General features: G+C 37.5%; 4 protein-coding genes across 4 annotated transcripts; 3 read left to right on the top strand and 1 right to left on the bottom strand.

Moving 5' to 3' along the window:
• The first annotated feature begins 216 nt into the window (after positions 1-216).
• Positions 217-1,170, top strand: LOC117784951 (translation initiation factor IF-2). Its single transcript, XM_034622812.1, has 2 exons — positions 217-1,034; positions 1,101-1,170. The coding sequence occupies exons 1-2, from the start codon at positions 217-219 to the stop codon at positions 1,168-1,170; spliced, it is 888 nt and encodes a 295-aa protein (XP_034478703.1).
• Positions 1,171-4,529: 3,359 nt separating this feature from the next.
• Positions 4,530-12,402, bottom strand: LOC117793381 (GPI inositol-deacylase). Its single transcript, XM_034633689.1, has 11 exons — positions 12,175-12,402; positions 11,389-12,108; positions 11,154-11,333; positions 9,977-10,129; positions 9,822-9,916; positions 9,338-9,760; positions 9,145-9,270; positions 8,889-9,082; positions 7,018-7,696; positions 6,839-6,934; positions 4,530-5,338 (listed from the first exon to the last, which is right to left on the bottom strand). The coding sequence occupies exons 1-11, from the start codon at positions 12,313-12,315 to the stop codon at positions 5,161-5,163; spliced, it is 2,985 nt and encodes a 994-aa protein (XP_034489580.1). The 5' UTR covers positions 12,316-12,402; the 3' UTR covers positions 4,530-5,160.
• Positions 12,403-13,671: 1,269 nt separating this feature from the next.
• On the top strand, positions 13,672-15,830 carry LOC117793391 (protein twisted gastrulation). The gene is made up of 4 exons (XM_034633702.1): positions 13,672-14,437; positions 15,119-15,322; positions 15,385-15,529; positions 15,603-15,830. The coding sequence occupies exons 1-4, from the start codon at positions 14,215-14,217 to the stop codon at positions 15,793-15,795; spliced, it is 765 nt and encodes a 254-aa protein (XP_034489593.1). The 5' UTR covers positions 13,672-14,214; the 3' UTR covers positions 15,796-15,830.
• A 516-nt stretch (positions 15,831-16,346) lies between these two features.
• On the top strand, positions 16,347-20,979 carry LOC117793382 (paraplegin). Its single transcript, XM_034633690.1, has 6 exons — positions 16,347-16,609; positions 16,673-17,476; positions 17,818-18,354; positions 18,421-18,691; positions 20,094-20,626; positions 20,681-20,979. Exons 1-6 carry the CDS (start codon positions 16,421-16,423, stop codon positions 20,834-20,836), a joined length of 2,490 nt encoding a protein of 829 aa, XP_034489581.1. The 5' UTR covers positions 16,347-16,420; the 3' UTR covers positions 20,837-20,979.
• The last annotated feature ends 220 nt before the right edge of the window (positions 20,980-21,199 follow it).

Below are 21,199 nucleotides of genomic sequence, written 5' to 3'. Positions count from 1 at the left end.
CAGACGCATAGACGGACAGACGCATAGACGGACAGACAGGTCTGTCTCACTTCCGGCCTGTCAGTCTAACCCAATTCGCGACGTACGTACCGTACGTATTCCCGCCATCAAGTTGTCCATAAAGTTGTGTGGCTGCCACAGTTTGTGGCATATATAAGACAGCCAAGTTGGCCCATTATCGCGCAGACATACAACGTGCATCCAAAGTGTAACAACATGCAATCCTTGACGCTCCTCCTTCTCGCATCCAGCTGTCTCATCAGTCTGGCCACGGCTCAATTCTTTCATCCTGGCCGTGCGGAGCGTTCGCTGTTCAGCTCACCGCCCAGCGGCTGGAACAGTGGCTGGAATTTGGGTCCCAGCTTTGAGTTGCCGCCGCGGCATATACACAGTCATGGTCATGGTCATGGTCATGGTCACAATGCCATCACCAAGGATGAGGTATTGGCGCTGCTGAGTGCCTGGAAGGCCGAGGCGAAACCGAAGCCCACGCCAGCGCCTGAACCCGAACCGGAGCCGGAGCCAGAGCCGGAACCAGAGCCTGAGCCGGAGCCTGAGCCCGAACCGGAGCCAGAACCGGCACCAGCACCAGCACCAGCACCAGAGGCACCAGCGGCACCGCCAGCCGGTGTGCCATTAACGGTATCACTGCCCGCCTTTGTGCCCATTCAATTGTCCGCCATGTATACGGCTCCGATACCCGTTGGAGGCGCCGGTTTGGGTAACTTTGGCTTCGGTTTCGGCAACGCTGTGGGCGGTGCTGGTGGTGCTGGTGGTGTTGGTGGAGCTGGAGGAGCCGGAGGTGCTGGCGGAGCAGGCGGTGCTGGTGGTGCCGGAGCCGCTGGTGCCGCTGGAGCAGCGGGTGCAGCTGGAGCACCTGGTGCTAATGCGCGCATCTCGAGACCAAATCTCCGTGGCAATGCCAACATACGTTTCCCCATTGCCAATCCCCGGAGCTTTGCATCCGCCAATTATGTGGCGCCTCGTCCACGTTTCTATCGCACAATCCTCGCGGAAACCGCACAGCCAATCAGGTAGCCAATTCCAACTCCAACTCCAGCTTAAATCTCTAACATTTTCGCCTTTTTTCTTATCCGCAGTGTTGACGCCTTGCCGGCTCCGGCATTCCTGGCCAATCCCGTCCAGATGGTGCCCAGCACTTGGCAGTAGAAGACGCCTAAGACTCTAAAGCTGTACAGCTGCAGTTCAGCTGAGAAAATATCTTTATAAATATATGCATACTCTCACTTAATTTACTATCTTAACTAGATTTCTCTTTATATGGTACACTATACTATACATAACTGTAAATAGCTCAATGTTTAACATCTTATCGAATTCTGAATATGTAATATAATTGTTTTTTTTTTTTGTTATGAAATATAAATAAAAATAATACTAAAGATCAACATTCTAATTTAATTTAGTTAAAAAAATGTTTATCCTCAAGATCTAGATTTTGTATTTCGATGCAAAGGGTCCACCCTTTGGAATTTTGAAAATTGAAAATTTTAAATCTCAAATTTTCACTTTTAATCAACTCCTTATATCGAAATTAGTATAAAACAACACTTTAAACTTGATTTTGGGACCTTTCATTTTTTAGTAAAAAATCATGGGAAATTGTACAAAAATTTTGACTTGTAAAGTTGTTAGATCCAAAGTCTGACTAACTTCAAACACTCATAACTTTGTCAAAACTGAACCGATTTTCGAATGGAATGTCATTTTGATCATGAATCGGCCTCTTTATTCATTCTGCATTTAAATATTATCATCGCCAAGATTCGATTTCGATGCTAAGGGAATTTTGAAAATTTAAAATTTAAACTCTCAAGTTTTTACTTTTAATCGATTCCTTATATCGTAATTAGTGTAAAACAACACTTTAAATTCAATTCTGAGAAGTATAAATTATTTTTTTAAAAATCATACCAAATTAGACAAAAATTCGGACTTGTTAAGTTGCCTGGTTAAAATTGAACCAATCAAAAATTTCATAACTTTGCCAAAACTGAACCGATTTTCATGCGGAATGTAATTTTGATCATGATCTGGCATCTAAATTCATTCTGCATTTGAATTATAAAGAAGCATTAGAATACAATTCTTAGTTTAGGTATTTAAGCTGCGGATTAATGTGGAGTTTAGGCTGAATTAATCCTTTTATTACCTCAAATTCCACTGCGGTCAAATTGACTTATTAAAATTTCTATTTCTCTAATTTAAACAACAACTATCACGCCATGTCCAAAAGTATTTCAATCATTCAATCATTTCCACTGGGACTCATATACATTAATACATATGCGTATAAATATGTATCACCCAGTTTACATGGAGAAATTCAAACCTCGCCCCAAAACATTTATGGTAACTAGCGCAAAATTACCAAAGACGATAAAACCATTGATAAACGTAAAAACTAAACACTTACCAAATGCGTGCACTTGATGCCATTAAAAAAAAAGAAAAAAAAACAAACAAAATACAAATTAAATATTTATAAGCCGCACCGAAGATTTGATACCCTTGCTGAAAAATGTAGTTTTTTAAGCAAATTGTTATTCAAAAGTTACACTAAGTTACGCTTCCTAAAAATAAATATTTTTTTTTATTTGTTAAAATACTTATCTAGAAAAACGATCATGTTTTTTACTCTCAAACTCTTCGCTACTTTGATAAGATTATACACTGAAAATAAAAAAACCAACTTCCAAATCAAGAACATTCATCTTAAATATTTTGTTCTTAAAATAAGAACATTATAAGACCATATTACTTATACTAAGAATATTAATCTAAAAAATCAAAGTTCTTAAAACAAGAATACAAATCTTTAATTGTTAGGAAAGTATAAATATGTACTATATTATACATTTCTAAGAATTTTATGTTCTCGACGCACTTTTTAAACCAAAATTCTTAGTTTTGTGACTAAAATCTTGATTTTACAATATTTTTTTTATCAGTGTAGAGACTATTTTAAGATATACTACTTTAAGTTATTTAAAAAAACCACAAATTTATTTATACTAAATACTATTTGATTTTTTTGCTGATAATTCCTTTGACAGCTATATAATATAGATACTATAGATACAGATACTCAATGTAGCATAAAAACTAAGCGAAATAATCGTATATCATAAAAGCAGATGTAGTCGATTTATCATCGTGAACAAGAATATATAGTAGTAAATACTTTTTAGAGACTGTGTGTTACAAGTTGCTTTACAAACTTATACTATCCACTGCAAGAGTATAAGAAACATAAAACTACATATTATTTATATTTACACGGCATCAGCAGATTTGCAGTTGATGCAATGAATCAATGCCCCTGGACAGGGACCGACACCAGGTCCCCAGTCTTCAGTCTTCAGTCTCCAGTCTACAGTCTCCAGTCTTCAGTCCTCAGTCTTCGGCACGAGTTGCAGGCCCAGTTCCATTGCAACTGGTTCGGCCCCTTAACTTAAACGCCCCGTGAAGCTGTCAGTTGGTTGAGGACGATACGCTGATGTCTCAACCCATAAAAAGAGGTGGGACAACGTTTGCCCATTTACACTTGGAATTTACAACACATTACACTGCGCTACAAGCTTGTGCTAACTGCACACTAACCGTTTTAAGCTAGAAATATAGTTGAATGACTAATGACCATCAAAACTTGACTATTTATTAAGATTTTAATCAAGGCTGCAAGCCTCCAAAATTTTTGTTAAAGGTCCGGTTTGGCGGTTCGAACCATAGAGCAAAACATCGGTTCGGTTCGCGAATTGGTTTCTTATACCCCTCAACCCAAGGTTTTGGTTCGAGCCTTGGTTCAATTTCATACAACAAATATTTGTATTGTTAGACATTTTTCTCTAAATTTTGAAATAATTAAAATTTTTTTTTTCAAAGAAATAAAATTAAATATTAAATAAACTTAAATATGACTTATTTTAATCCGAAGTCTTAAATAATTACGTAATATTAGAAAACCATAAAATTTATGTATTTTTTATTATTAAACTTTTTTTGTTTTTTCGAACCGAACCTTTTGTTTTAGAAAGCGGTTCGGTTTAGGTTCGGGCTCGAAAAGTACATAATTTAAAGGGTTCGGTTAATGATCCGGTTCAGACTGCTAAAGAGCCCGAACCGAACCGGTTCTACAAGGTTCGGTTCAGAACCGGTTTGCAGCCTTGATTTTAATTCTATTATCCACATACCGAATTTCAGCAGGAAATCTAAAGATTAAAGATTTTTAGCCAATTAAATTTGTTCGTCGAACCGATTTCTGAACTTTTATACATTTTTATACTTACCAGCAATCCAGTTATTAAAAATATCAGTTTTACAGCTATTAAAATATGACGCTGAACCACTTGGGTACCATAATATACAAAATTTATGGAGTCTTAAAGCCATTTTTTCAATGAAAACCTGTTCAAATCGATGGCAACAGCTCAACTAGTAAATTTCAGCTTCATAAGAGAAATTTAAGTAAAGTTTTACAGTCAAACAAAACTTAAAAACAATTAAAATTCGACAGTAAACATTTAAAAGTTTATTCAATCAGGCAATATGACAGATTATATGATATCTTAATGCACATAAAATTAAGTTATGTTATAGGACATTAAGTAAATAGTTGTTTTTGGATCCTAAACATGCTGGATCTGAATTTGTTTGCAGTCTAGTGTAGTTTTACAGTTAATGTACACACGTATATTTATTATTTATGGGTATTTTCACACATTTGATATAAATGGGCCTTGCTGACATGTTTGCCTGTGGCACAACAATTTAGTTTGCTAGTTTAGTTATTAATGCAATCATGCAATCAACGATTGAGCAATCGATCGTTCGATGGGGATCGAGATCGAGATTGATGTTGACGCCCATTTGGATAAATTTGTAGCCCATATCATTATGGACTTCCCGCACACAGTGCGTGCAGAAAAACATGTCATGTCATTTGTAGCTCCAAATGATATTATTATATCAGACATCTACTTATAGACACCTTACATATTTGGTATTGTCCGCAATGTGAAACTTAACTAAAATATAACTATAACTAAAGTACAGCTAAACTAAGTGAATACAAAAATAAATAACACCATAAAAAAAACATAAATAAATGGCAAACGAAATTTATAAACAATTCACTGACTAGTCTAAGAACTTTGGCAATATCTTCTCCAGCAAACATCCCAGACTCTGTTGACCGGCCAAGAGGGCAAAGGCCACGGCGATCACATAGTTGAGACGATAAATAGCCGCCTGGGAATAAAGGAGCACACATCCAGCGCAGAAGTACAACACGAGCGACAATATCCAATAGCCACGCCTAGTAATAAATAATAAAATCAAATTAGATTAGTTTAGAATAGACAGTTCATCAAGCAAAAATAAATTGTTTGGAATTACAAATATAAAGAAAAGAAAACACTTTTTAAATTATAAGTTAATAAATTCAAATTGGAAAAATATTCAGCATACAAAACTTAGCAAAAATCTATTTCATTACTAAAAAAAATAAATAAATAATGTAATATTATTGAATTTTTAAACAAGTTGGCACACAATATTTATTTATAGACCTTTCTTGATTTTAGCTGTGGTCCAACATGCTATATTATTTTTCTGGTTTCCTTTCTAGAGTATTTCTGAAACTTAATTGAACAGAAATAGTAGGATAAAAATGCAAAAGCCAAAGAAGTCAAAAATATTTCTACCTTTCTACAATAAAAACCAATATTTGGGGATACAATTTTTCCAAAAATGTATATTTTATATAGTATGTATAACAAGGCTGCAAACCGGTTCTGAACCTAAAGGTTCGGTTCGAAAAAAAAAATAATCACATATTTTTAATGGTTTTCTTTTATTAAGCAATTATTTGAGACTTCGGATTAAAATAAGTCATATTTAAGTCTTCAAATAAATTTAAATTATCATCAAAATTTGATTTCTTAAAAAAAAAATGTTGTCCAAATTGTAGAGAAAAATGTATAACAATAAAAATATTTTTTTGCATGAAATTGAATCAAGGTTCGAGCCCAAACCTTGGGTTCAGTGGGTATATAAAGCAATTCGCGAACCGAACCGATGTCTTGCTCTATGGTTCGAATCGCCGGACCGAACCTTTAACAACATTTTGGAGGTTTGCAGCCTTGATGTATAATATATTGCTTAGAATGTTGTTAATTTTTTTTTTTTTTTGGGAAACTTTACTTTAGAGGTTTTGTGCGCTCCTTGAATATATGAAGCAATTTTTAAATAAATGTTTCGACAAGTAATGTCTTTTTGCTGATTTATTTTTTAGATTTATTCCAAAAGTTAGCAAAATATTTTTGATTTTAGCTTTTTTCAACTTTTGTCTAACTTTTTTCTAACTTTAATTTTTTCTTTACAGTTCATAATTTATATTTAATATTATTTGTATTTGTAATCTTGAACTTTTTTTTTATACTTGGTAATTTTTTCTTTGCCGACTGCTTTAAGTCGTGCATAAATAAATAAATAAATAAATAAATAAAAAAAATAAATGAATAAATAAATTAATAAATAAATAAATAAATAAATAAATAAATAAATAAAAAAAATAAATAAATAAAAAAAATAAATAAATAAATGAATAAATAAATAAATAAATAAAAAAAAATAAATAAATAAATAAATAAAAAATAAATAAATAAACAAATAAATAATTCCTAATTTTTTTTTTCTAATTTTTAGTGCCATAATGAATGCTTTCTAGTTTTGTTATGCTAATTTTTGTTTTCAAATTTTGGTATTCTTTATATTATTTTTAGACATTCGTATAGAGTATCAAATGAATACTTACAATTTCTGTGGTGCACGCAGCTGAAGCAACAAACTAAGCGAAGCCAGTACAGTAATGTTGCTAAAAAGCGACGGATCGGGTAGATTAATGCCATGACTGCAATAAAGAAATATATATATATATATAAATAATTATTTAAAATTATACTAAAAGTTAAACTATTAATTCAATTGACTCACCGGCGACTGCGCAGCCAGGCCAATGTGGTTGGACCATTGAGCAGGAGCAGCATCAGAAGCAACAATAGCAATGTGACATGGAACGGGAAATTCTGTAAGCCAACGCAAGATTCATCCTCCTTGTCAGTCTTCTGTTTAGCTGGCTGTGATGTCTCAGCTGTCGCTGCCAGCTCAACCTCAGTCTCTGTTTCATTTTCAATTGGATTTTCAACTGCATTATCATCTGTGTTTAGTGACTGCGCGTTTTCCGAATTCCCAGCTGTGCCGCTGGCCAAATGCACCAAATCTGCGGCCTTTTGCCAGAGATAATCCTCCAGATGATCTTTGTACGCATTGGAAAGCATCAAAAAGTAAAATATAAATGCCAAGAGCAGGCCAAGTCCACTGATGGCGCCCAGAGCAACGCCAATTGTCAGTATGCCATACGTAATTGGCAGATGTGTCATTATCGACAGTAAAATGTTGGAGCTGGAGGGCGAGAGGCGGGTGAGACGCAGTGCCAGGCGATAAAATACATTGCCATAGAGTGCCAGGGCAAGCCACACCCCCAAGGCGGCCAATATGGACAGCCCAATGGCTGTGCAATGGATGATAATGGATACATTAATGCTATAGTCAAGTGGCTCCGGTTCGGGCAGCAATTTCACATTCATTACAAGCTTCTTCAGCAAGCGGCAGCCTGTAAAAGAGCAACAGTCAATTAATTGGTGGAAAATACAACAGTCGAGCGATTTTCAAAGATAATCCTAAGTAAAGCAACATTTTGTTAAAGGTTCGGTTCGGCGATTCGAACCATAGAGCAAAACATCGGTTCAGTTCGCGAATTGGTTTATATACCCGCTGAACCCAAGGTTTGGGTTCGAACCTTGATTCAATTTCATACAAAAAATATTCTCTAAATTTTGAACTAACTACATTTTTTTTTTTTAATGAAATCAAATTTTGATAATAATTAAAATTTATTTTAAGATTTCAATGTGACTTATTTTAACCCGAAGTCTCAAATAATTGCGTAATTTTATAAAAACAAAAAATTAATAAATTTATTATTTTTTCGAACCGAACCTTTTATTTTAGAAAGCGGTTCGATTTGGGGTCAAGTTCGTAAAGTAAATAATTTCAAGGGTTCGGTTCATGATTCGGTTCATGCTGCTTAAAAACCCGAGCCGAACCGGTTTTACGAGGTTCGGTTCAGAATCGGTTTGCAGCCTTGATCCATACTCAATTTTAATATATATTATTTGTATCTATTAATTTTAAGCATAATCCTTACTCAATTTACATATATATTTATTCTATCTATGAATTTTCCAGATTAATAAATATTTTTATTGTATCTATGAATTTTAAAGATGATGATTACTCAATTTAAATATACTTTTATTGTATCTATGAATTTTCAATATGCCTATTTATCAAATTATATATACCTTATTTGATTCCATGTATTTCAAAGAGTATCCCTATTTAATTTAAGCGAATATTAATTGTATCTATTAACTTTAAAGATTCTAATCACCTAATTTACATACATATTATTTATATCTATGAATTTTAAACTGCTACGGAATAAAAAAATTACTGCACGTCTTAAAAACTTAAAACCGTCATAGCTAATGTTTAATTTAAATCGATTTAAATGCGATTAAGTGGGATGAATGATAATTATAAAAGGCAGAGATTCAAATCATTATTAAAGTCGTAACCTTTAACCGGTAATAACCGATTGAAATTGATAACAGTAACTGAGACGCTTAGAGAAAACAAACAAAAACTGCATGGACTTGGAATTTGGTGTCTCTAGCTCTTATTATCTCCGAGCACAGTGTCTAAAAGGGAGTAAAATTGAAAATAGTGTAAATGATGATTACCTGTAACCAAGTAGAGGGATGCATACTGTAGATAACCAAGGTAGGGCTTGAGGCTCTTGAAGCTGCCGCGTTGTTGAAATTTGTCCAATTGATTTCGCAGTACAATTAATAACACACAAACCAAATGAGCTGGCAACCAGCCGTAAAATTGCAGCACAATGCGAGATAAAGCATCCGCATAGGAATACTCATAGCTAAGAGTGAGACGGGTATAGAGAGTCAAAGAAGGCAAAGAGAAAGAGATGGAGAGACTTACCTGATGCGATAGCGACAAATGGGATCTAAATACAAATCCAATATGACCGGATTCAAGGAAGTATTATAATGTTTTGGCATTAATGTGGGCACATTGACATAGAGACCCGGGTTCTGATCTGGTGACCTGCAGTTAAAAATATATAATGATGCCATTAAACATATTTTAATTGGAATAAGTGTAGGGAACCCACGTCAAGGTTTGATAACGCTCAAAGCCAGCTGCCCAAGGAACACACAATCTGGCGGTGATGCGATATTTTGGTTGCAGACACTGCAGTGGCTCCACATGGACACGTAATCCCTGATACGGTTCCACCATCTCGGCAATGCGCAGCTTGTAGTGCAGTGTACCCTGTAGCGTCTCATTAATGGCAATGCGACGTCCATAGGCATACCAGCGTGGTATGCGTATGTCCACAATACGCTCCTTGGGATCATAGATATCCAGATTATAGCCAGTGCGTCGACTGCCTGGTGGCAGACGCACCAGTAAATGCGTCCACTGTTGATATGTTTTGCGCAGATTGTATAAATCCAGCACGGCAACGCTTCGTGCTTCAATATCCGCATTCGGCAGACGCTGAATGAGATGCGTTAATGGCGTCGCCTTGTCGCTGCAGTAGGAATACAATTGTTTTAATCGTATAATGGAAAGAATTTCAAGTTTTAACTCACCAAATGAGTGAGTCTGTATCATTGTGTTTATGCGCCTCGCAGCCAAACAGCCAGTTCTCATCACCCTCAACATTCAGCGCCTCAATTGCCAGTTTCTGCAGGGAATTAAGAGTGTTATTATTTAATAAAAATACCAGTTCATTTATTGTCTTTACCTTGTAGCGCTCCTGACGCTGTATGCCAATCAATTCATGATAATGTGTCCTTACGCCATTGGCAAAGAACTTGTTAATAACCAGATGACGCTCCTCATGCCAATTGCTCCTCGACTGCATGCTTACCAAGCCCTGCTGGCGTGGTCGAAGACGCTGTCGGTTAAGGGTATATAAAGAAAATAAAGTGGACATCAAAATCCTAACATAAATGCATTTAAATCGAAGCCTAGATCTAGAGGGGAAATATATTTTGAATCAAATCAAATAAATTGAAATGCAGAATAAATTATGAGGCCAAACCATCATCAAAGTGACATTCCGCATAAAAATCGATTTAATTTTGACAAAGTTATGAGTGTTTGAAGTTGGTCAGACTTTGGATCTAACAACTTTACAAGTCAAAATTTTTGTACAATTCATCATGATTTTTTACGAAAAAATGAAAGGTCCCAGAATCAAGTTTAAACTTTAAAGTGTTGTTTTATTCTAATTACGATATAAGGAGTTGATTAAAAGTCAAAATGAGATTTAAAATTTTTGATTTTCAAAATTTCAAAGGGCATCGAAATCAATATCTAGCAGAATCTAGAGGAAAATATTTTTTTTAACGAATTAAATAAAATTTAAAAGCAGAATGAATGTAGAGGCCGAATAATGATTAAAGTGACATTCCGCATGAAAATCGGTTCAGTTTTGACAAAGTTATGCGTGTTGGAAGTTGGTCCGAACTTTGATTCGTTTGAAAATAGGTTGAGTTTTGATAAAGTTATGAAAGTTTGAAGTTGATCAAACTCTATACGTTCGACCATTTCCATGAAATCTGTATGTTATAGTAGTTGGATTTGGATCAAATTTGGTCTGAATGTAGAAGACACTGACAACTACACAATCTGTGAGTTTATTTAATATATCTTAAGAAACCAAAAAAGATATCCGTACTAAACGTCGATTTTCAACCGATCGCTCCCATAACAGCTATATAATATACTAGTTGAATTTTAGCTTGATGGTCTTGAGGTATAACACAATCACAATCTTCGAATATGATTGAGCTATCTCAAGTAACAACAAAGATTAATATAAAAAAATACAGCTATCGTTCGATCGGTGCTATGATAGCTATATGATAAGGTCAATCTACCCTCTTTAGAGGTATTAAAGGGCTGGAAATGCTTACCACAAAGTGAGTAAGTGCTGATTGCATATTACGTTGCTTGTTGCTGCTGAAGATGACGGTGTCGTCGCTGCGCCGTTGAGCAATGCTGAAGAGGAAGCGATTGATGACCTGCATGAACTGCAGACACCAAACGGCTGATAAGTGATCACAGCTGAGACTGACACGTGGTATGGCCGAGGTCTAAAAAAGGGGTTTAAATTAAATAAATATATAAAGAGTAAGCTTGACTGTTTACCATGGCATGTAGATCATTAAACTGTGAGCTGGTTAGTCCAGCATTGACTAGAAGATCACGATTGCCGCCGCCTGTGGAGATGAGCAGCACATTGTCCAGTTTGGGGGTTAGTTCCTGGCTGGCCATACGCTCCTCGCTGAGCTGTTTCTGGTGCAGACTTTGGCACACATTCGTGGTATTGGTGGGCTTGGATGCGGTCCTCGTGCGACTGAGCTGTGTGTGCGTGTCCACATAGAACTGACCCAGATGTGCATCCAAATTGAGCACCGGCTGATCCAGTGGCGTTGATATGCTGATAATGGCATTTATATGCTGGCTTATTTCTGCATCTGTGAGCACCGATTGGGCCAACTTGCCGCCCATCGAGTGTCCAATGAGCACAATGGGACTGGGCTGTCGATAGAGTGTTAAAATTGTGCGTATGCAGTGCTTAAGGAATGATTGCTGATGATACATATAGCCGCCATAGACTGCCGACAGTTCCTCATCGAAATCAATGGTATAGTAGTCCAGATGTATGCCACTGTCATATTGCTCCCTTGCCTTGCGCAACGCCACCGATGCCAAGGAGCGCACCTGCTTGTAAGAGCCGGCATTGCCCGGCACAAAGATAACCGGAGCACCCGTCATGCGACTCTTGAGCGGATCCTGCCTTACACCTTCATAGTAATAGTACAGCCCATAGTTGGGGTACTGCTTATTCGCACTAAATCTCACACGCTGCCGCAGAACAAAAACCACATTAGCAATCACTTATAGTAAGTTAAGAAATTCAATTTTTCATACCGCAAACATTGGCTCGCCAAACATATAAGTCATTCGGCAGGCATTCGGCTCCACCTCCACATGCAGCTGGCCAATGCCATAGATGAAACTGCATATTGAGGCAATCACAAGCAGCACTGCACAGTTTCTAAACAATATCATTTGTGTGTAGACTATAGAATTTTTAGTCTATTTGCTGCAGTTTCCCGTCCCTTGTTATTATTTAGTATCGGTACAGCGTTGCCAGACGCTTTAAAAATGTTCTTCTTGTTCCTGGGCTAAAGATGGGAGCGTGTCGTGCTTTTCTTCACTGCATCAGCTGGCTTCTGTTTTTTTTTAATATTTTGTTTATCAACATTTTAACACTAAGCAATTTAAAAAGAATATTGTCTGAAACTTGCAATTAATGTCGTTTTTTTTTGCAATTTGAAGTAATTAAAAGAACGGCTTAAATAGTAAATAATAAACGACGTTATCGAATAAACAAATTCAAAGCCTGCTTTGGCCTGAGTGTGATCAGTATATATTATTTGAAATGAGTAATTCATCAAAGTAAAAAAATTATGATAAAAAACAATAAATTAATAAAGAAAATGATATCGAAATGTCGATAGCGCGACTTGAAAAATATCGACATCGATAGCGCGGCTTGCGCACAGTCATAAAGTGGGAGAGAGAGAGAGCGAGAGAGAGAGAGAGAGACGGAGAGAGGAGCACACACACGCCACAGTTACAAATATGCACACACACGCACGCACACTTCCATGCGCAGAGCATTCCAATCGAATACCTTTTTGATCACCATATGTATGTACGTGTGTGCATTGATCATTATTGTTGTTTGTTTGCTCGCATCTCGTTGTGGTAGTCCATCATTCAGTTAATGAACGCGCTCGCGCTCTTGTCTTGCGCCTTCTTCACCTCCGTATCCGCTTTGCACCCGCACCCGCCCCCGCACACTACCCATGCTTCGTAACGTGTTTACGTTTCTCTAAGCCACTGCTAAGTTTGTCGTGTGTGTGTGCGCTTAATTCGCGCATTGTATCTAGCTAACTGGCTGGCTGGCTAGCCTCTGGGCCTGGCTGAAGAAAAAATAATAATAAAAAGACGGGAGAAAAAGACAGTTATGCCCTGCTGCGTCGCGCCAATAACAAAAACAAGCTACATAAATACCAAGTTTATACGGCAGCTAAAACTGATTTAACTAACCTAACAACTTGTTTGAAGTGCTTCAATTTTAAAGCTCTTATTTTATTATGTTATTTTCATTTATTTTTTAATATTTTATTAGTATTAATCATAAATAAATATTCGCATTAGTATGTAGATGATTTTGTAATAAATTTTAAAGGCAAGTTTTGTGTGTTATAAATTGCCATGATTTTATTAAAACCGACTTAAGCTATCGTATAAACTTGGTAATAGCTGACGCCGTCTCGTTGTCGTTGTTGTCGCCGTCGACGTCGTCGTCGTCGTTTGACTCTCTCTCTCGCATCTGTCGATCGTTGTGTGTTGTCTTCTGGATCGTTTGTTAGTGTATGTCGTGGTGTTGTCGTTGTCGCTTATTGTTGTTGCTTTAGCTGTTGCCGTTGCTGTTGTTGTTACGCGCTGTGACTGACTTGTTCAATGATTTAGTAAAATATTCATAGCTCATTTCAAAACTTGTTCTTGTGCCTTGTGTGTTGTGCAAAAATCAAATAACGCGCACAACGACGAAATATAATAAATTTCTATGTATCTATCAAATATTATATACTTGCATTTATAATGTTTCATATGTGTGTTAGTCTTAGTAGTTAACAATTGTTTTTCTGTGTTGTTTTGTTGCAATTACACACACACACACACACACACAATCTCGCAGCATCTGTCAATCAATCAAAGTTCAGCAAAGTGATCGTGTGCAATTTCAAAAACTCCGCCACCTCCCACCACAACAAAATACAACCCAACACACCATACATCACACAACATCCCACCACACACCACCTGTATCCGCCCTTTATAATCCCACAAAAAGGAAACAAGAACATTTAAATATTAAATATACAAGATATCAAAATGGAAATCTGGCGTTCGCTGACGGTTGGCGCATTTCTAGTGCTGGGATTTGTATGTTTTTATGGCATGGTGGAATCGTGCAATGAGGTTGTTTGCGCCTCCATCGTATCCAAGTGCATGTTGACGCAAAGCTGCAAATGCGAGCTTAAAAATTGCTCCTGTTGCAAAGAGTGCCTTAAATGTTTGGGTAAAAAATATTATGAGGAGTGCTGTAGTTGTGTGGGTAAGTAACAAATATGCATACATCTATAGATGGATGATGTGATTTTGTGTGACATTTATTAATAATATTCATTATTGCGCTGTCGTTATTTTTGTTGTATGCAAATGTGCGTGTGTATCTGTGTGTGTGCATCTGCATGTGTATATGTGCATTTGCGATGTGTAAATCATACTATTCGTGCTGTGTGTGTTTGTGCCTATCGATAGTTGAGCCGCCGTTTGAAACTCGATTACAACCATGCAGAATAGAAAACATTAACCCTTAGGCAGTGCAAATTAATTGCCGTGACTTTTACACCCTTTCTTTCAAACTGTTTACATTGTTTTAATATATGTGTGTACACAAATTTAAAAGTTATTGTGTTATTGCCACAAGACGGAGCTGAAACCAAATTTGTTAATTTAATATATAATATTAATTTGCTTATTCCAATTAGTTGTTTTTTTAGTTTTTGTGATTATTAGGTTGCATTGTACGTGATATTAATCGGGGGTTTTTTTAAAAATTCAAATCAACCGAAAACCATCAAAAGATGTATGGAATTTTGGTTGGTTTGAGGCTTACTTTTCTGGAATACAACTGAATAAGAAGGTCTTGTAAACAGTGAATATAAACAGTAGGAATATATAAATATATGCTTAGTGGAGGCTTTCAATTAAAATTTTTAATTTATTTTTGCAGAGCTCTGTCCCAAGCCCAACGAGACACGCAATTCGTTATCGAAGAAGTCGCACGTTGAAGATTTTGATGGCGTGCCAGAGTTATTCAATGTGCTAGCCACCGCTGAGGATGATAGTGAGAGTGAATATTGGGACGCGTTCACATTTCAAGTAGATTGGTCCAGAGGCAAGCCTACACTGGAAAAAGATGAAAAATACTATCTAAGTGAGTGAAACATCTCAGTGTTGATAACTAACAAGGATCTATTAACAATTTGCCTGTTGCAGAATATAACGACAAAAACTTAGATGGTGCAAGTGCAGAACGGGACAATTTGCTGACAGTTAATTGCACAGTTATATATTGGGACCATTGCGTATCTATGAATAAGTGCCGTCAGAGCTGTCAAACAACAGGTGCTAGCAGCTACAGGTGCGTATTATGCAATATAACTTCATTAAATATAATATTATCTTATTTGATGTTTCATTGTATTTCAATTTAGATGGTTCCACGATGGTTGTTGTGAGTGTGTGGGATCTACGTGCATTAACTATGGTGTCAATGAGAGTCGTTGTCGACATTGTCCAGAATCGAAAGATTCAGATGATGATTTCGATGATAATATCGATGAGGAGATGCAGGACTTTGGCGACAGTATGGGTCCGTTCGATGGCTCAGTGAATAGTAATTATTGATTAACAGCAAACGCATGCCATTTAAAGAACAAAAACATATAACAAATTAGTTACTCAATTCAGTGACATTATTATTGTGTAGTACGAAGTAATTTTGTATAGCATTATTATTATTATTATTTTTTTTTAATATAAAAAAAATAGGCTCTTTTGATTGTTTTACATTTGAACAGACCAAGATATTTTTTTAGACATGATAATAAAGATTATACATATACAAAAGATGCAATTAATTGAATTTGATGACGATGGTTTTTGACTTCACGGTTCACATAAGGGTTAATCGCAAATACTCGAGCTGTCAGAGTGTGCCGATTATTGCATGAATTTAGTGAAAATGAAAAGAGCATACGAAATCCTCTCGTTGCTGTGCTTGAAATATTGATACAAAATATGAATTTTTCAAGTCAGTATAAAAAAATTAAAAGTTTGCCTATAGACGACGCCCCCACCCCGAACATAACATAATAAAAACAGCTGATTGAGCTGCTGCTGTCTGTCTGGCAAGGCCAGCCGCTTAGCGACGGGGTGGCAACACTCATGCATGTAATTTCAAGCGAACAACACCAAGTTACGTATTCGAACCGGCGGCCCACAAACCGATAAAAAAAAGTGGCTGGAAATTATGTTCAAGGGCTTGCGACATGTAAGAAATGTGCTGCAACGTGGACACTACAATCAGGCGCGCTGCCATGCCAACGTGACGCACATGGGCCAACCATTTGGGTTGGCCAACAACAACAAGCTATGCGGCGCCGCTGCATTAAAACGTCAGATGGCAGCGCCGATGTTGCAGCCGCTAAGCTGGCGGCAGGTAAGTGGAACATAAATAGTTGCATACAGTCCACACTACAAAATACGTTCCACACATATGCAGGTGCAAATGCTGCGCTCGGAGTATAAGGCAATTGTGGGTGTTATCGCGCGGTCGCTGCAATTGACGCCACGCGAAGTGCAGCAATTGCATTTGCGCTGCTTGAGCGCCCGCAAATCCGACAACGATGCCGATAAGCCAAGCAGCAAGCCGCAAGATGTGGACAACAACAACAAAGCCGACAAGTCAGCCAAGCCAACAACGAGCAGCGATAAATCGCATACAGCAGACAGCAGCCAAGATTCCAAAGCCAGCTCCAGCCCTAGTTCCAGTTCCAGCTCTGGCGAGGAACCCAGCAATCAAAACAACAATAAGAACAATGAAAACGATGAGAAGCTGAGATCAGTGCTGACCAAAGCGGTGCTCTGGTTATTCACGATCTACATGTTTGTGGCCTTCATCTCTTTGTTGATTACACCGCGCACGGAGCGGCCCGAAGGCTCCACACGCTATGTATCCTGGAATGAGTTTGTGCATCATATGCTAGCCGTTGGCGAAGTCAAGGAGATAATCATACGACCCGATATGGAGATGGTAACAATTATATTACACGAGGGTGCTGTGATCAAGGGACGCAAAGTGACCTCCACCATATTCCATATGGCTGTGGCGGATGCCAACAAATTTGAGGAGAAGCTGCGCATGGTGGAGAAGCGTCTGGGCATCAAGGATGGCGTACCGGTCACATATGATCGACAGACAGATACCACGGGTCGCATACTGATGCTGTTGCTCTTCTGTGCCCTCCTCATGTCCATTGCCACGCGCATGAAGAGCATGAAGAGTCCACTCAGCATGGATTCATTTGTGAGTACCTAATACATTTATATTTTATTTATATATTTTTAGATTTTAAATTTTAAATCAAATTAGGAAATGAGACATAAATTCAATTAAAATAAATCTTCTATATGTATAAAACTATATCCTGACTGACTGAGCATTGTACAGACCAAACCGTTAGACGTGCGAACTTTAAATTTTGCCACAACATAGCTAAGATATTATATTATATATAAATTTAAATTAAAAACTAAAGACCCAAAGGGAAATTAAATAATTCAAAGCTTAAATGTTATTTATTGCATATATAGTAACAGGAAGTATTAATTATTGATTAATTGAATTTCATTTTGCACATATTGCAGAATCAAATGGGCAGAGCCAAGTTCACACTTGTGGATCCATTTGATGGTGGACGCGGCGTTCTCTTCCGCGATGTGGCCGGTCTCAGTGAGGCCAAGCAGGAGGTAAAGGAGTTTGTTGACTATCTCAAGTCACCGGAGAAGTATCAACGCCTTGGCGCCAAGGTGCCGCGAGGTGCTTTGCTCCTGGGTCCACCTGGCTGTGGCAAAACACTGCTGGCCAAGGCGGTGGCCACCGAAGCTCAAGTGCCTTTCCTAAGCATGAATGGATCCGAGTTTATTGAAATGATTGGTGGCTTGGGCGCGGCTCGTGTCCGTGATCTGTTCAAAGAGGGCAAGAAGCGTGCACCCTGTATTATATATATTGATGAAATCGATGCCATTGGACGACAGCGTTCCGGCACCGAGAGCATGGGCCAGGGCAGCTCTGGTGAATCGGAGCAGACTCTCAATCAGCTGCTCGTCGAAATGGACGGCATGGCGACCAAAGAAGGCGTCCTTATGCTGGCCAGCACCAATCGAGCGGACATACTCGACAAGGTACAACATATAGCATAGGATTAACTTCATCTCAACTGTTTCTAATTGTATTCGCAATGATTGCAGGCTCTGCTGCGTCCTGGTCGCTTTGATCGACACATTCTGATCGATTTGCCGACGCTGCTGGAGCGGAAGGAGATCTTTGAAAAGCATTTGTCATCCGTCAAACTGGAAGATTCACCGGGCACATATTCACAGCGTTTGGCACGTTTAACGCCCGGCTTCTCCGGCGCCGATATTGCCAATGTCTGCAACGAGGCGGCGTTGCATGCCGCACGACACACACAAACCGAGGTCAGCAGCAAGAATCTGGAGTATGCCGTGGAGCGTTTAGTGGGTGAGTTCCTTACCGCTCCGGTACAGTTGTTAGGTCAACGGTTGCACCAATTTCGAACACTCATTACTTTGTCAAAACTCAACCGATTTTCAAGCGAAATTTCATTTTGATCATGATTCAGCCTCTTTACTAATTCTGCATTTAAATATTGTGCAGTTGAAAAATTTTTACCATTATCGACAAGATTCGATTTCGATGCTAAGGGTCCCCCCTTTGAAATTTCGAAAATTTAAAATTTTAAATCTAGTTTGCACTTTTAATCAACTCCTTATATCGTAATTAGTATAAAACAACACTTTAAACTTGATTCTGGGACCTTTCATTTTTTTTGTAAAAAATCATGCTAAATTTATCAAAAATTTTGACTTGTCAAAGTTGTCAGATCAAAAGTCTGACCAACTTCAAACTGTCATAACTTGATTAAAACTCAACCAATTTTAATGCGGAATGTCATTTTGATCATGGTTTGGTCTCTAAATTCATTCTGCATTTAAATTTTATTTGTTTCTTAAAAAAAAATATTTTCCTCTAGATTCTACTAGATATTGTTTTCGATGCCAAGGGTACTCCCTTTGAAATTTCGAAAATTCAAAATTTTAAATCTCTAGTTTTCACTTTTAATCAACTCCTTATATTGTAATTAGCATGAAACAACACTTTAAATTTGATTCTGACAGCTTTTATTTTGTTGTAAAAAATCATGTCGATTTGCACAAAAATATTGACTTGTAAGTGGCTAGATCAAAGGTTTGAACAACTTCAAACTGTCATAACTTTATCAAAACTCAACCGATTTTCAAGCGGAATGTCATTTTGATCATGGACTGGCTCCTAATTTCATTCTGCATTTAAATTGTTTGCATTTAAAAAATTTCATATTATCGATCACCAACGTTTGGATTCGATTTTGATGCTAAGGGTCCCCCCTTTGAAATTTTGAAAATTAAAAATTTTAAATCTTAAGTTTTCACTTTTATTCAACTCCTTATATCGGAATTAATATAAAAAAACACTTTAAACTTGATTCTGGGACCTTTTATTTTTTTGTAAAAAAAACATGATGAATTGTACAAAAATATTGACTTGTAAAGTTGTCAGATCAAAAGTCTGACCAACTTCAAACTGTCATAACTTTGTCAAAACTCAACCGATTTTTAATCGAAATGTCATTTTGATCATGGTTCGGCCTATTAAATTGTTCTGGATTCAAATTAAATTAAATTTGAAAAAACAATTTTTTTCGGTGGATCTAGAATTGAAAGAACAAATTCGAAATCGAACCTTTTACCGCACCAGAACGAAAACCGAAACGTATAGTTGTTTCGTTATCTTTACCCTTTATATTCACAAACTTTTTTGTTCATTTTTGAGCTTGTTTTAATTGGCAATGCGTGTCTTTTAGGTGGCACTGAGAAGCGTTCTCATGCTCTTTCGCTGACGGAGCGCAAGGTGATTGCCTACCATGAGTCTGGCCATGCACTGGTCGGTTGGATGCTGCCCAACTCCGATATTCTGCTCAAGGTGACGATTGTGCCACGGACAAGTCTGGCATTGGGATTTGCCCAGTACACGCCGAGTGAACAGCATTTGTATTCCAAGGAGGAGCTCTTCGACAAGATGTGCATGGCGTTGGGCGGACGTGCTGCGGAGAATTTGGTCTTTAATCAGATAACAACTGGTGCACAAAACGATTTGGAGAAGGTCACAAAAATTGCGTATTCACAGATTAAGAAATTTGGCATGAACAAAGTTCTGGGTCCCATTTATATACGGGATGCAAATGAATCTGACGGAGCTGGTGGCTCTGCTGGTGGCGGCAAACCCTTCTCAAAGGCCATGGAAAGCACTATTGATCATGAGGCACGCAACATGGTATCGGAGGCATATCGAAAAACCGAGGAGATACTTAACAAGCATCGCGACAAACTGGAGAAGGTGAAATCCTAACATTTACATTACAAACTTTTATTTAAACTGCTTGTTTTGCAGCTGGCAGAGGCGCTGTTGGATAAGGAGACACTTGACTATGATGAGGTGGTTGCTTTAATTGGTCCACCACCTTTTGATCCCGCCAAGCGGCAAGTGGACGCTGTGGAATTCGAGCAGTCGCTGAAGAACCTCAGCAATGATGAGTCCAAATCATAAAATCTATGACTTTCAGTATGAATTCATTTGTTGCATCTGATCCCTTCACACCTAGCGCTTTCTTTCTCGCACTCACACGAACTCATTGACAGCCGGTTCATGTTCAATAAATGTAAATAAAGTTGTTTACCCTTTTTAATTGATTTTCAAGCGGATTTTCAATGCTGATCTCCAGCAAGTAGATTAATATTAGCTTCTACTAAGTGAACTAATTCGTACTCAAAAGCGAGAACTGAGTCATTACCCATATAACCATATATATTAGTATATATACAGACGATTAATTGAGTGTGAATACATTTCCATATTCAAGTATCTGAACTTGCGACACCTTTCATAAATGGATTCAAGCTTATAAAGTAA

This window comes from Drosophila innubila, chromosome X (genome assembly GCF_004354385.1).
Source record: "Drosophila innubila isolate TH190305 chromosome X, UK_Dinn_1.0, whole genome shotgun sequence".
NCBI classification, from domain to species: Eukaryota; Metazoa; Arthropoda; class Insecta; order Diptera; family Drosophilidae; genus Drosophila; species Drosophila innubila.
This window is presented reverse-complemented; position numbering and strand designations above follow the sequence as displayed.

Bases quoted from the DNA above. Each gene is read 5' to 3' on its own strand.
- LOC117784951 (XM_034622812.1), top strand. From the start codon at position 217: ATGCAATCCTTGACGCTCCTCCTTCTCGCATCCAGCTGTCTCATCAGT. The intron at 1,035-1,100 runs GTAGCCAATTCC...TCTTATCCGCAG, and splicing joins GAAACCGCACAGCCAATCAG to TGTTGACGCCTTGCCGGCTC.
- LOC117793381 (XM_034633689.1), bottom strand. From the start codon at position 12,315: ATGATATTGTTTAGAAACTGTGCAGTGCTGCTTGTGATTGCCTCAATA. The intron at 9,083-9,144 runs GTAAGTCTCTCC...TCTCACTCTTAG, and splicing joins ATTTGTCGCTATCGCATCAG to CTATGAGTATTCCTATGCGG. The intron at 6,935-7,017 runs GTGAGTCAATTG...TCTTTATTGCAG, and splicing joins GCCTGGCTGCGCAGTCGCCG to TCATGGCATTAATCTACCCG.
- LOC117793391 (XM_034633702.1), top strand. From the start codon at position 14,215: ATGGAAATCTGGCGTTCGCTGACGGTTGGCGCATTTCTAGTGCTGGGA. The intron at 14,438-15,118 runs GTAAGTAACAAA...TTATTTTTGCAG, and splicing joins GGAGTGCTGTAGTTGTGTGG to AGCTCTGTCCCAAGCCCAAC. The intron at 15,323-15,384 runs GTGAGTGAAACA...TGCCTGTTGCAG, and splicing joins AGATGAAAAATACTATCTAA to AATATAACGACAAAAACTTA.
- LOC117793382 (XM_034633690.1), top strand. From the start codon at position 16,421: ATGTTCAAGGGCTTGCGACATGTAAGAAATGTGCTGCAACGTGGACAC. The intron at 17,477-17,817 runs GTGAGTACCTAA...CACATATTGCAG, and splicing joins CACTCAGCATGGATTCATTT to AATCAAATGGGCAGAGCCAA. The intron at 20,627-20,680 runs GTGAAATCCTAA...CTTGTTTTGCAG, and splicing joins ATCGCGACAAACTGGAGAAG to CTGGCAGAGGCGCTGTTGGA.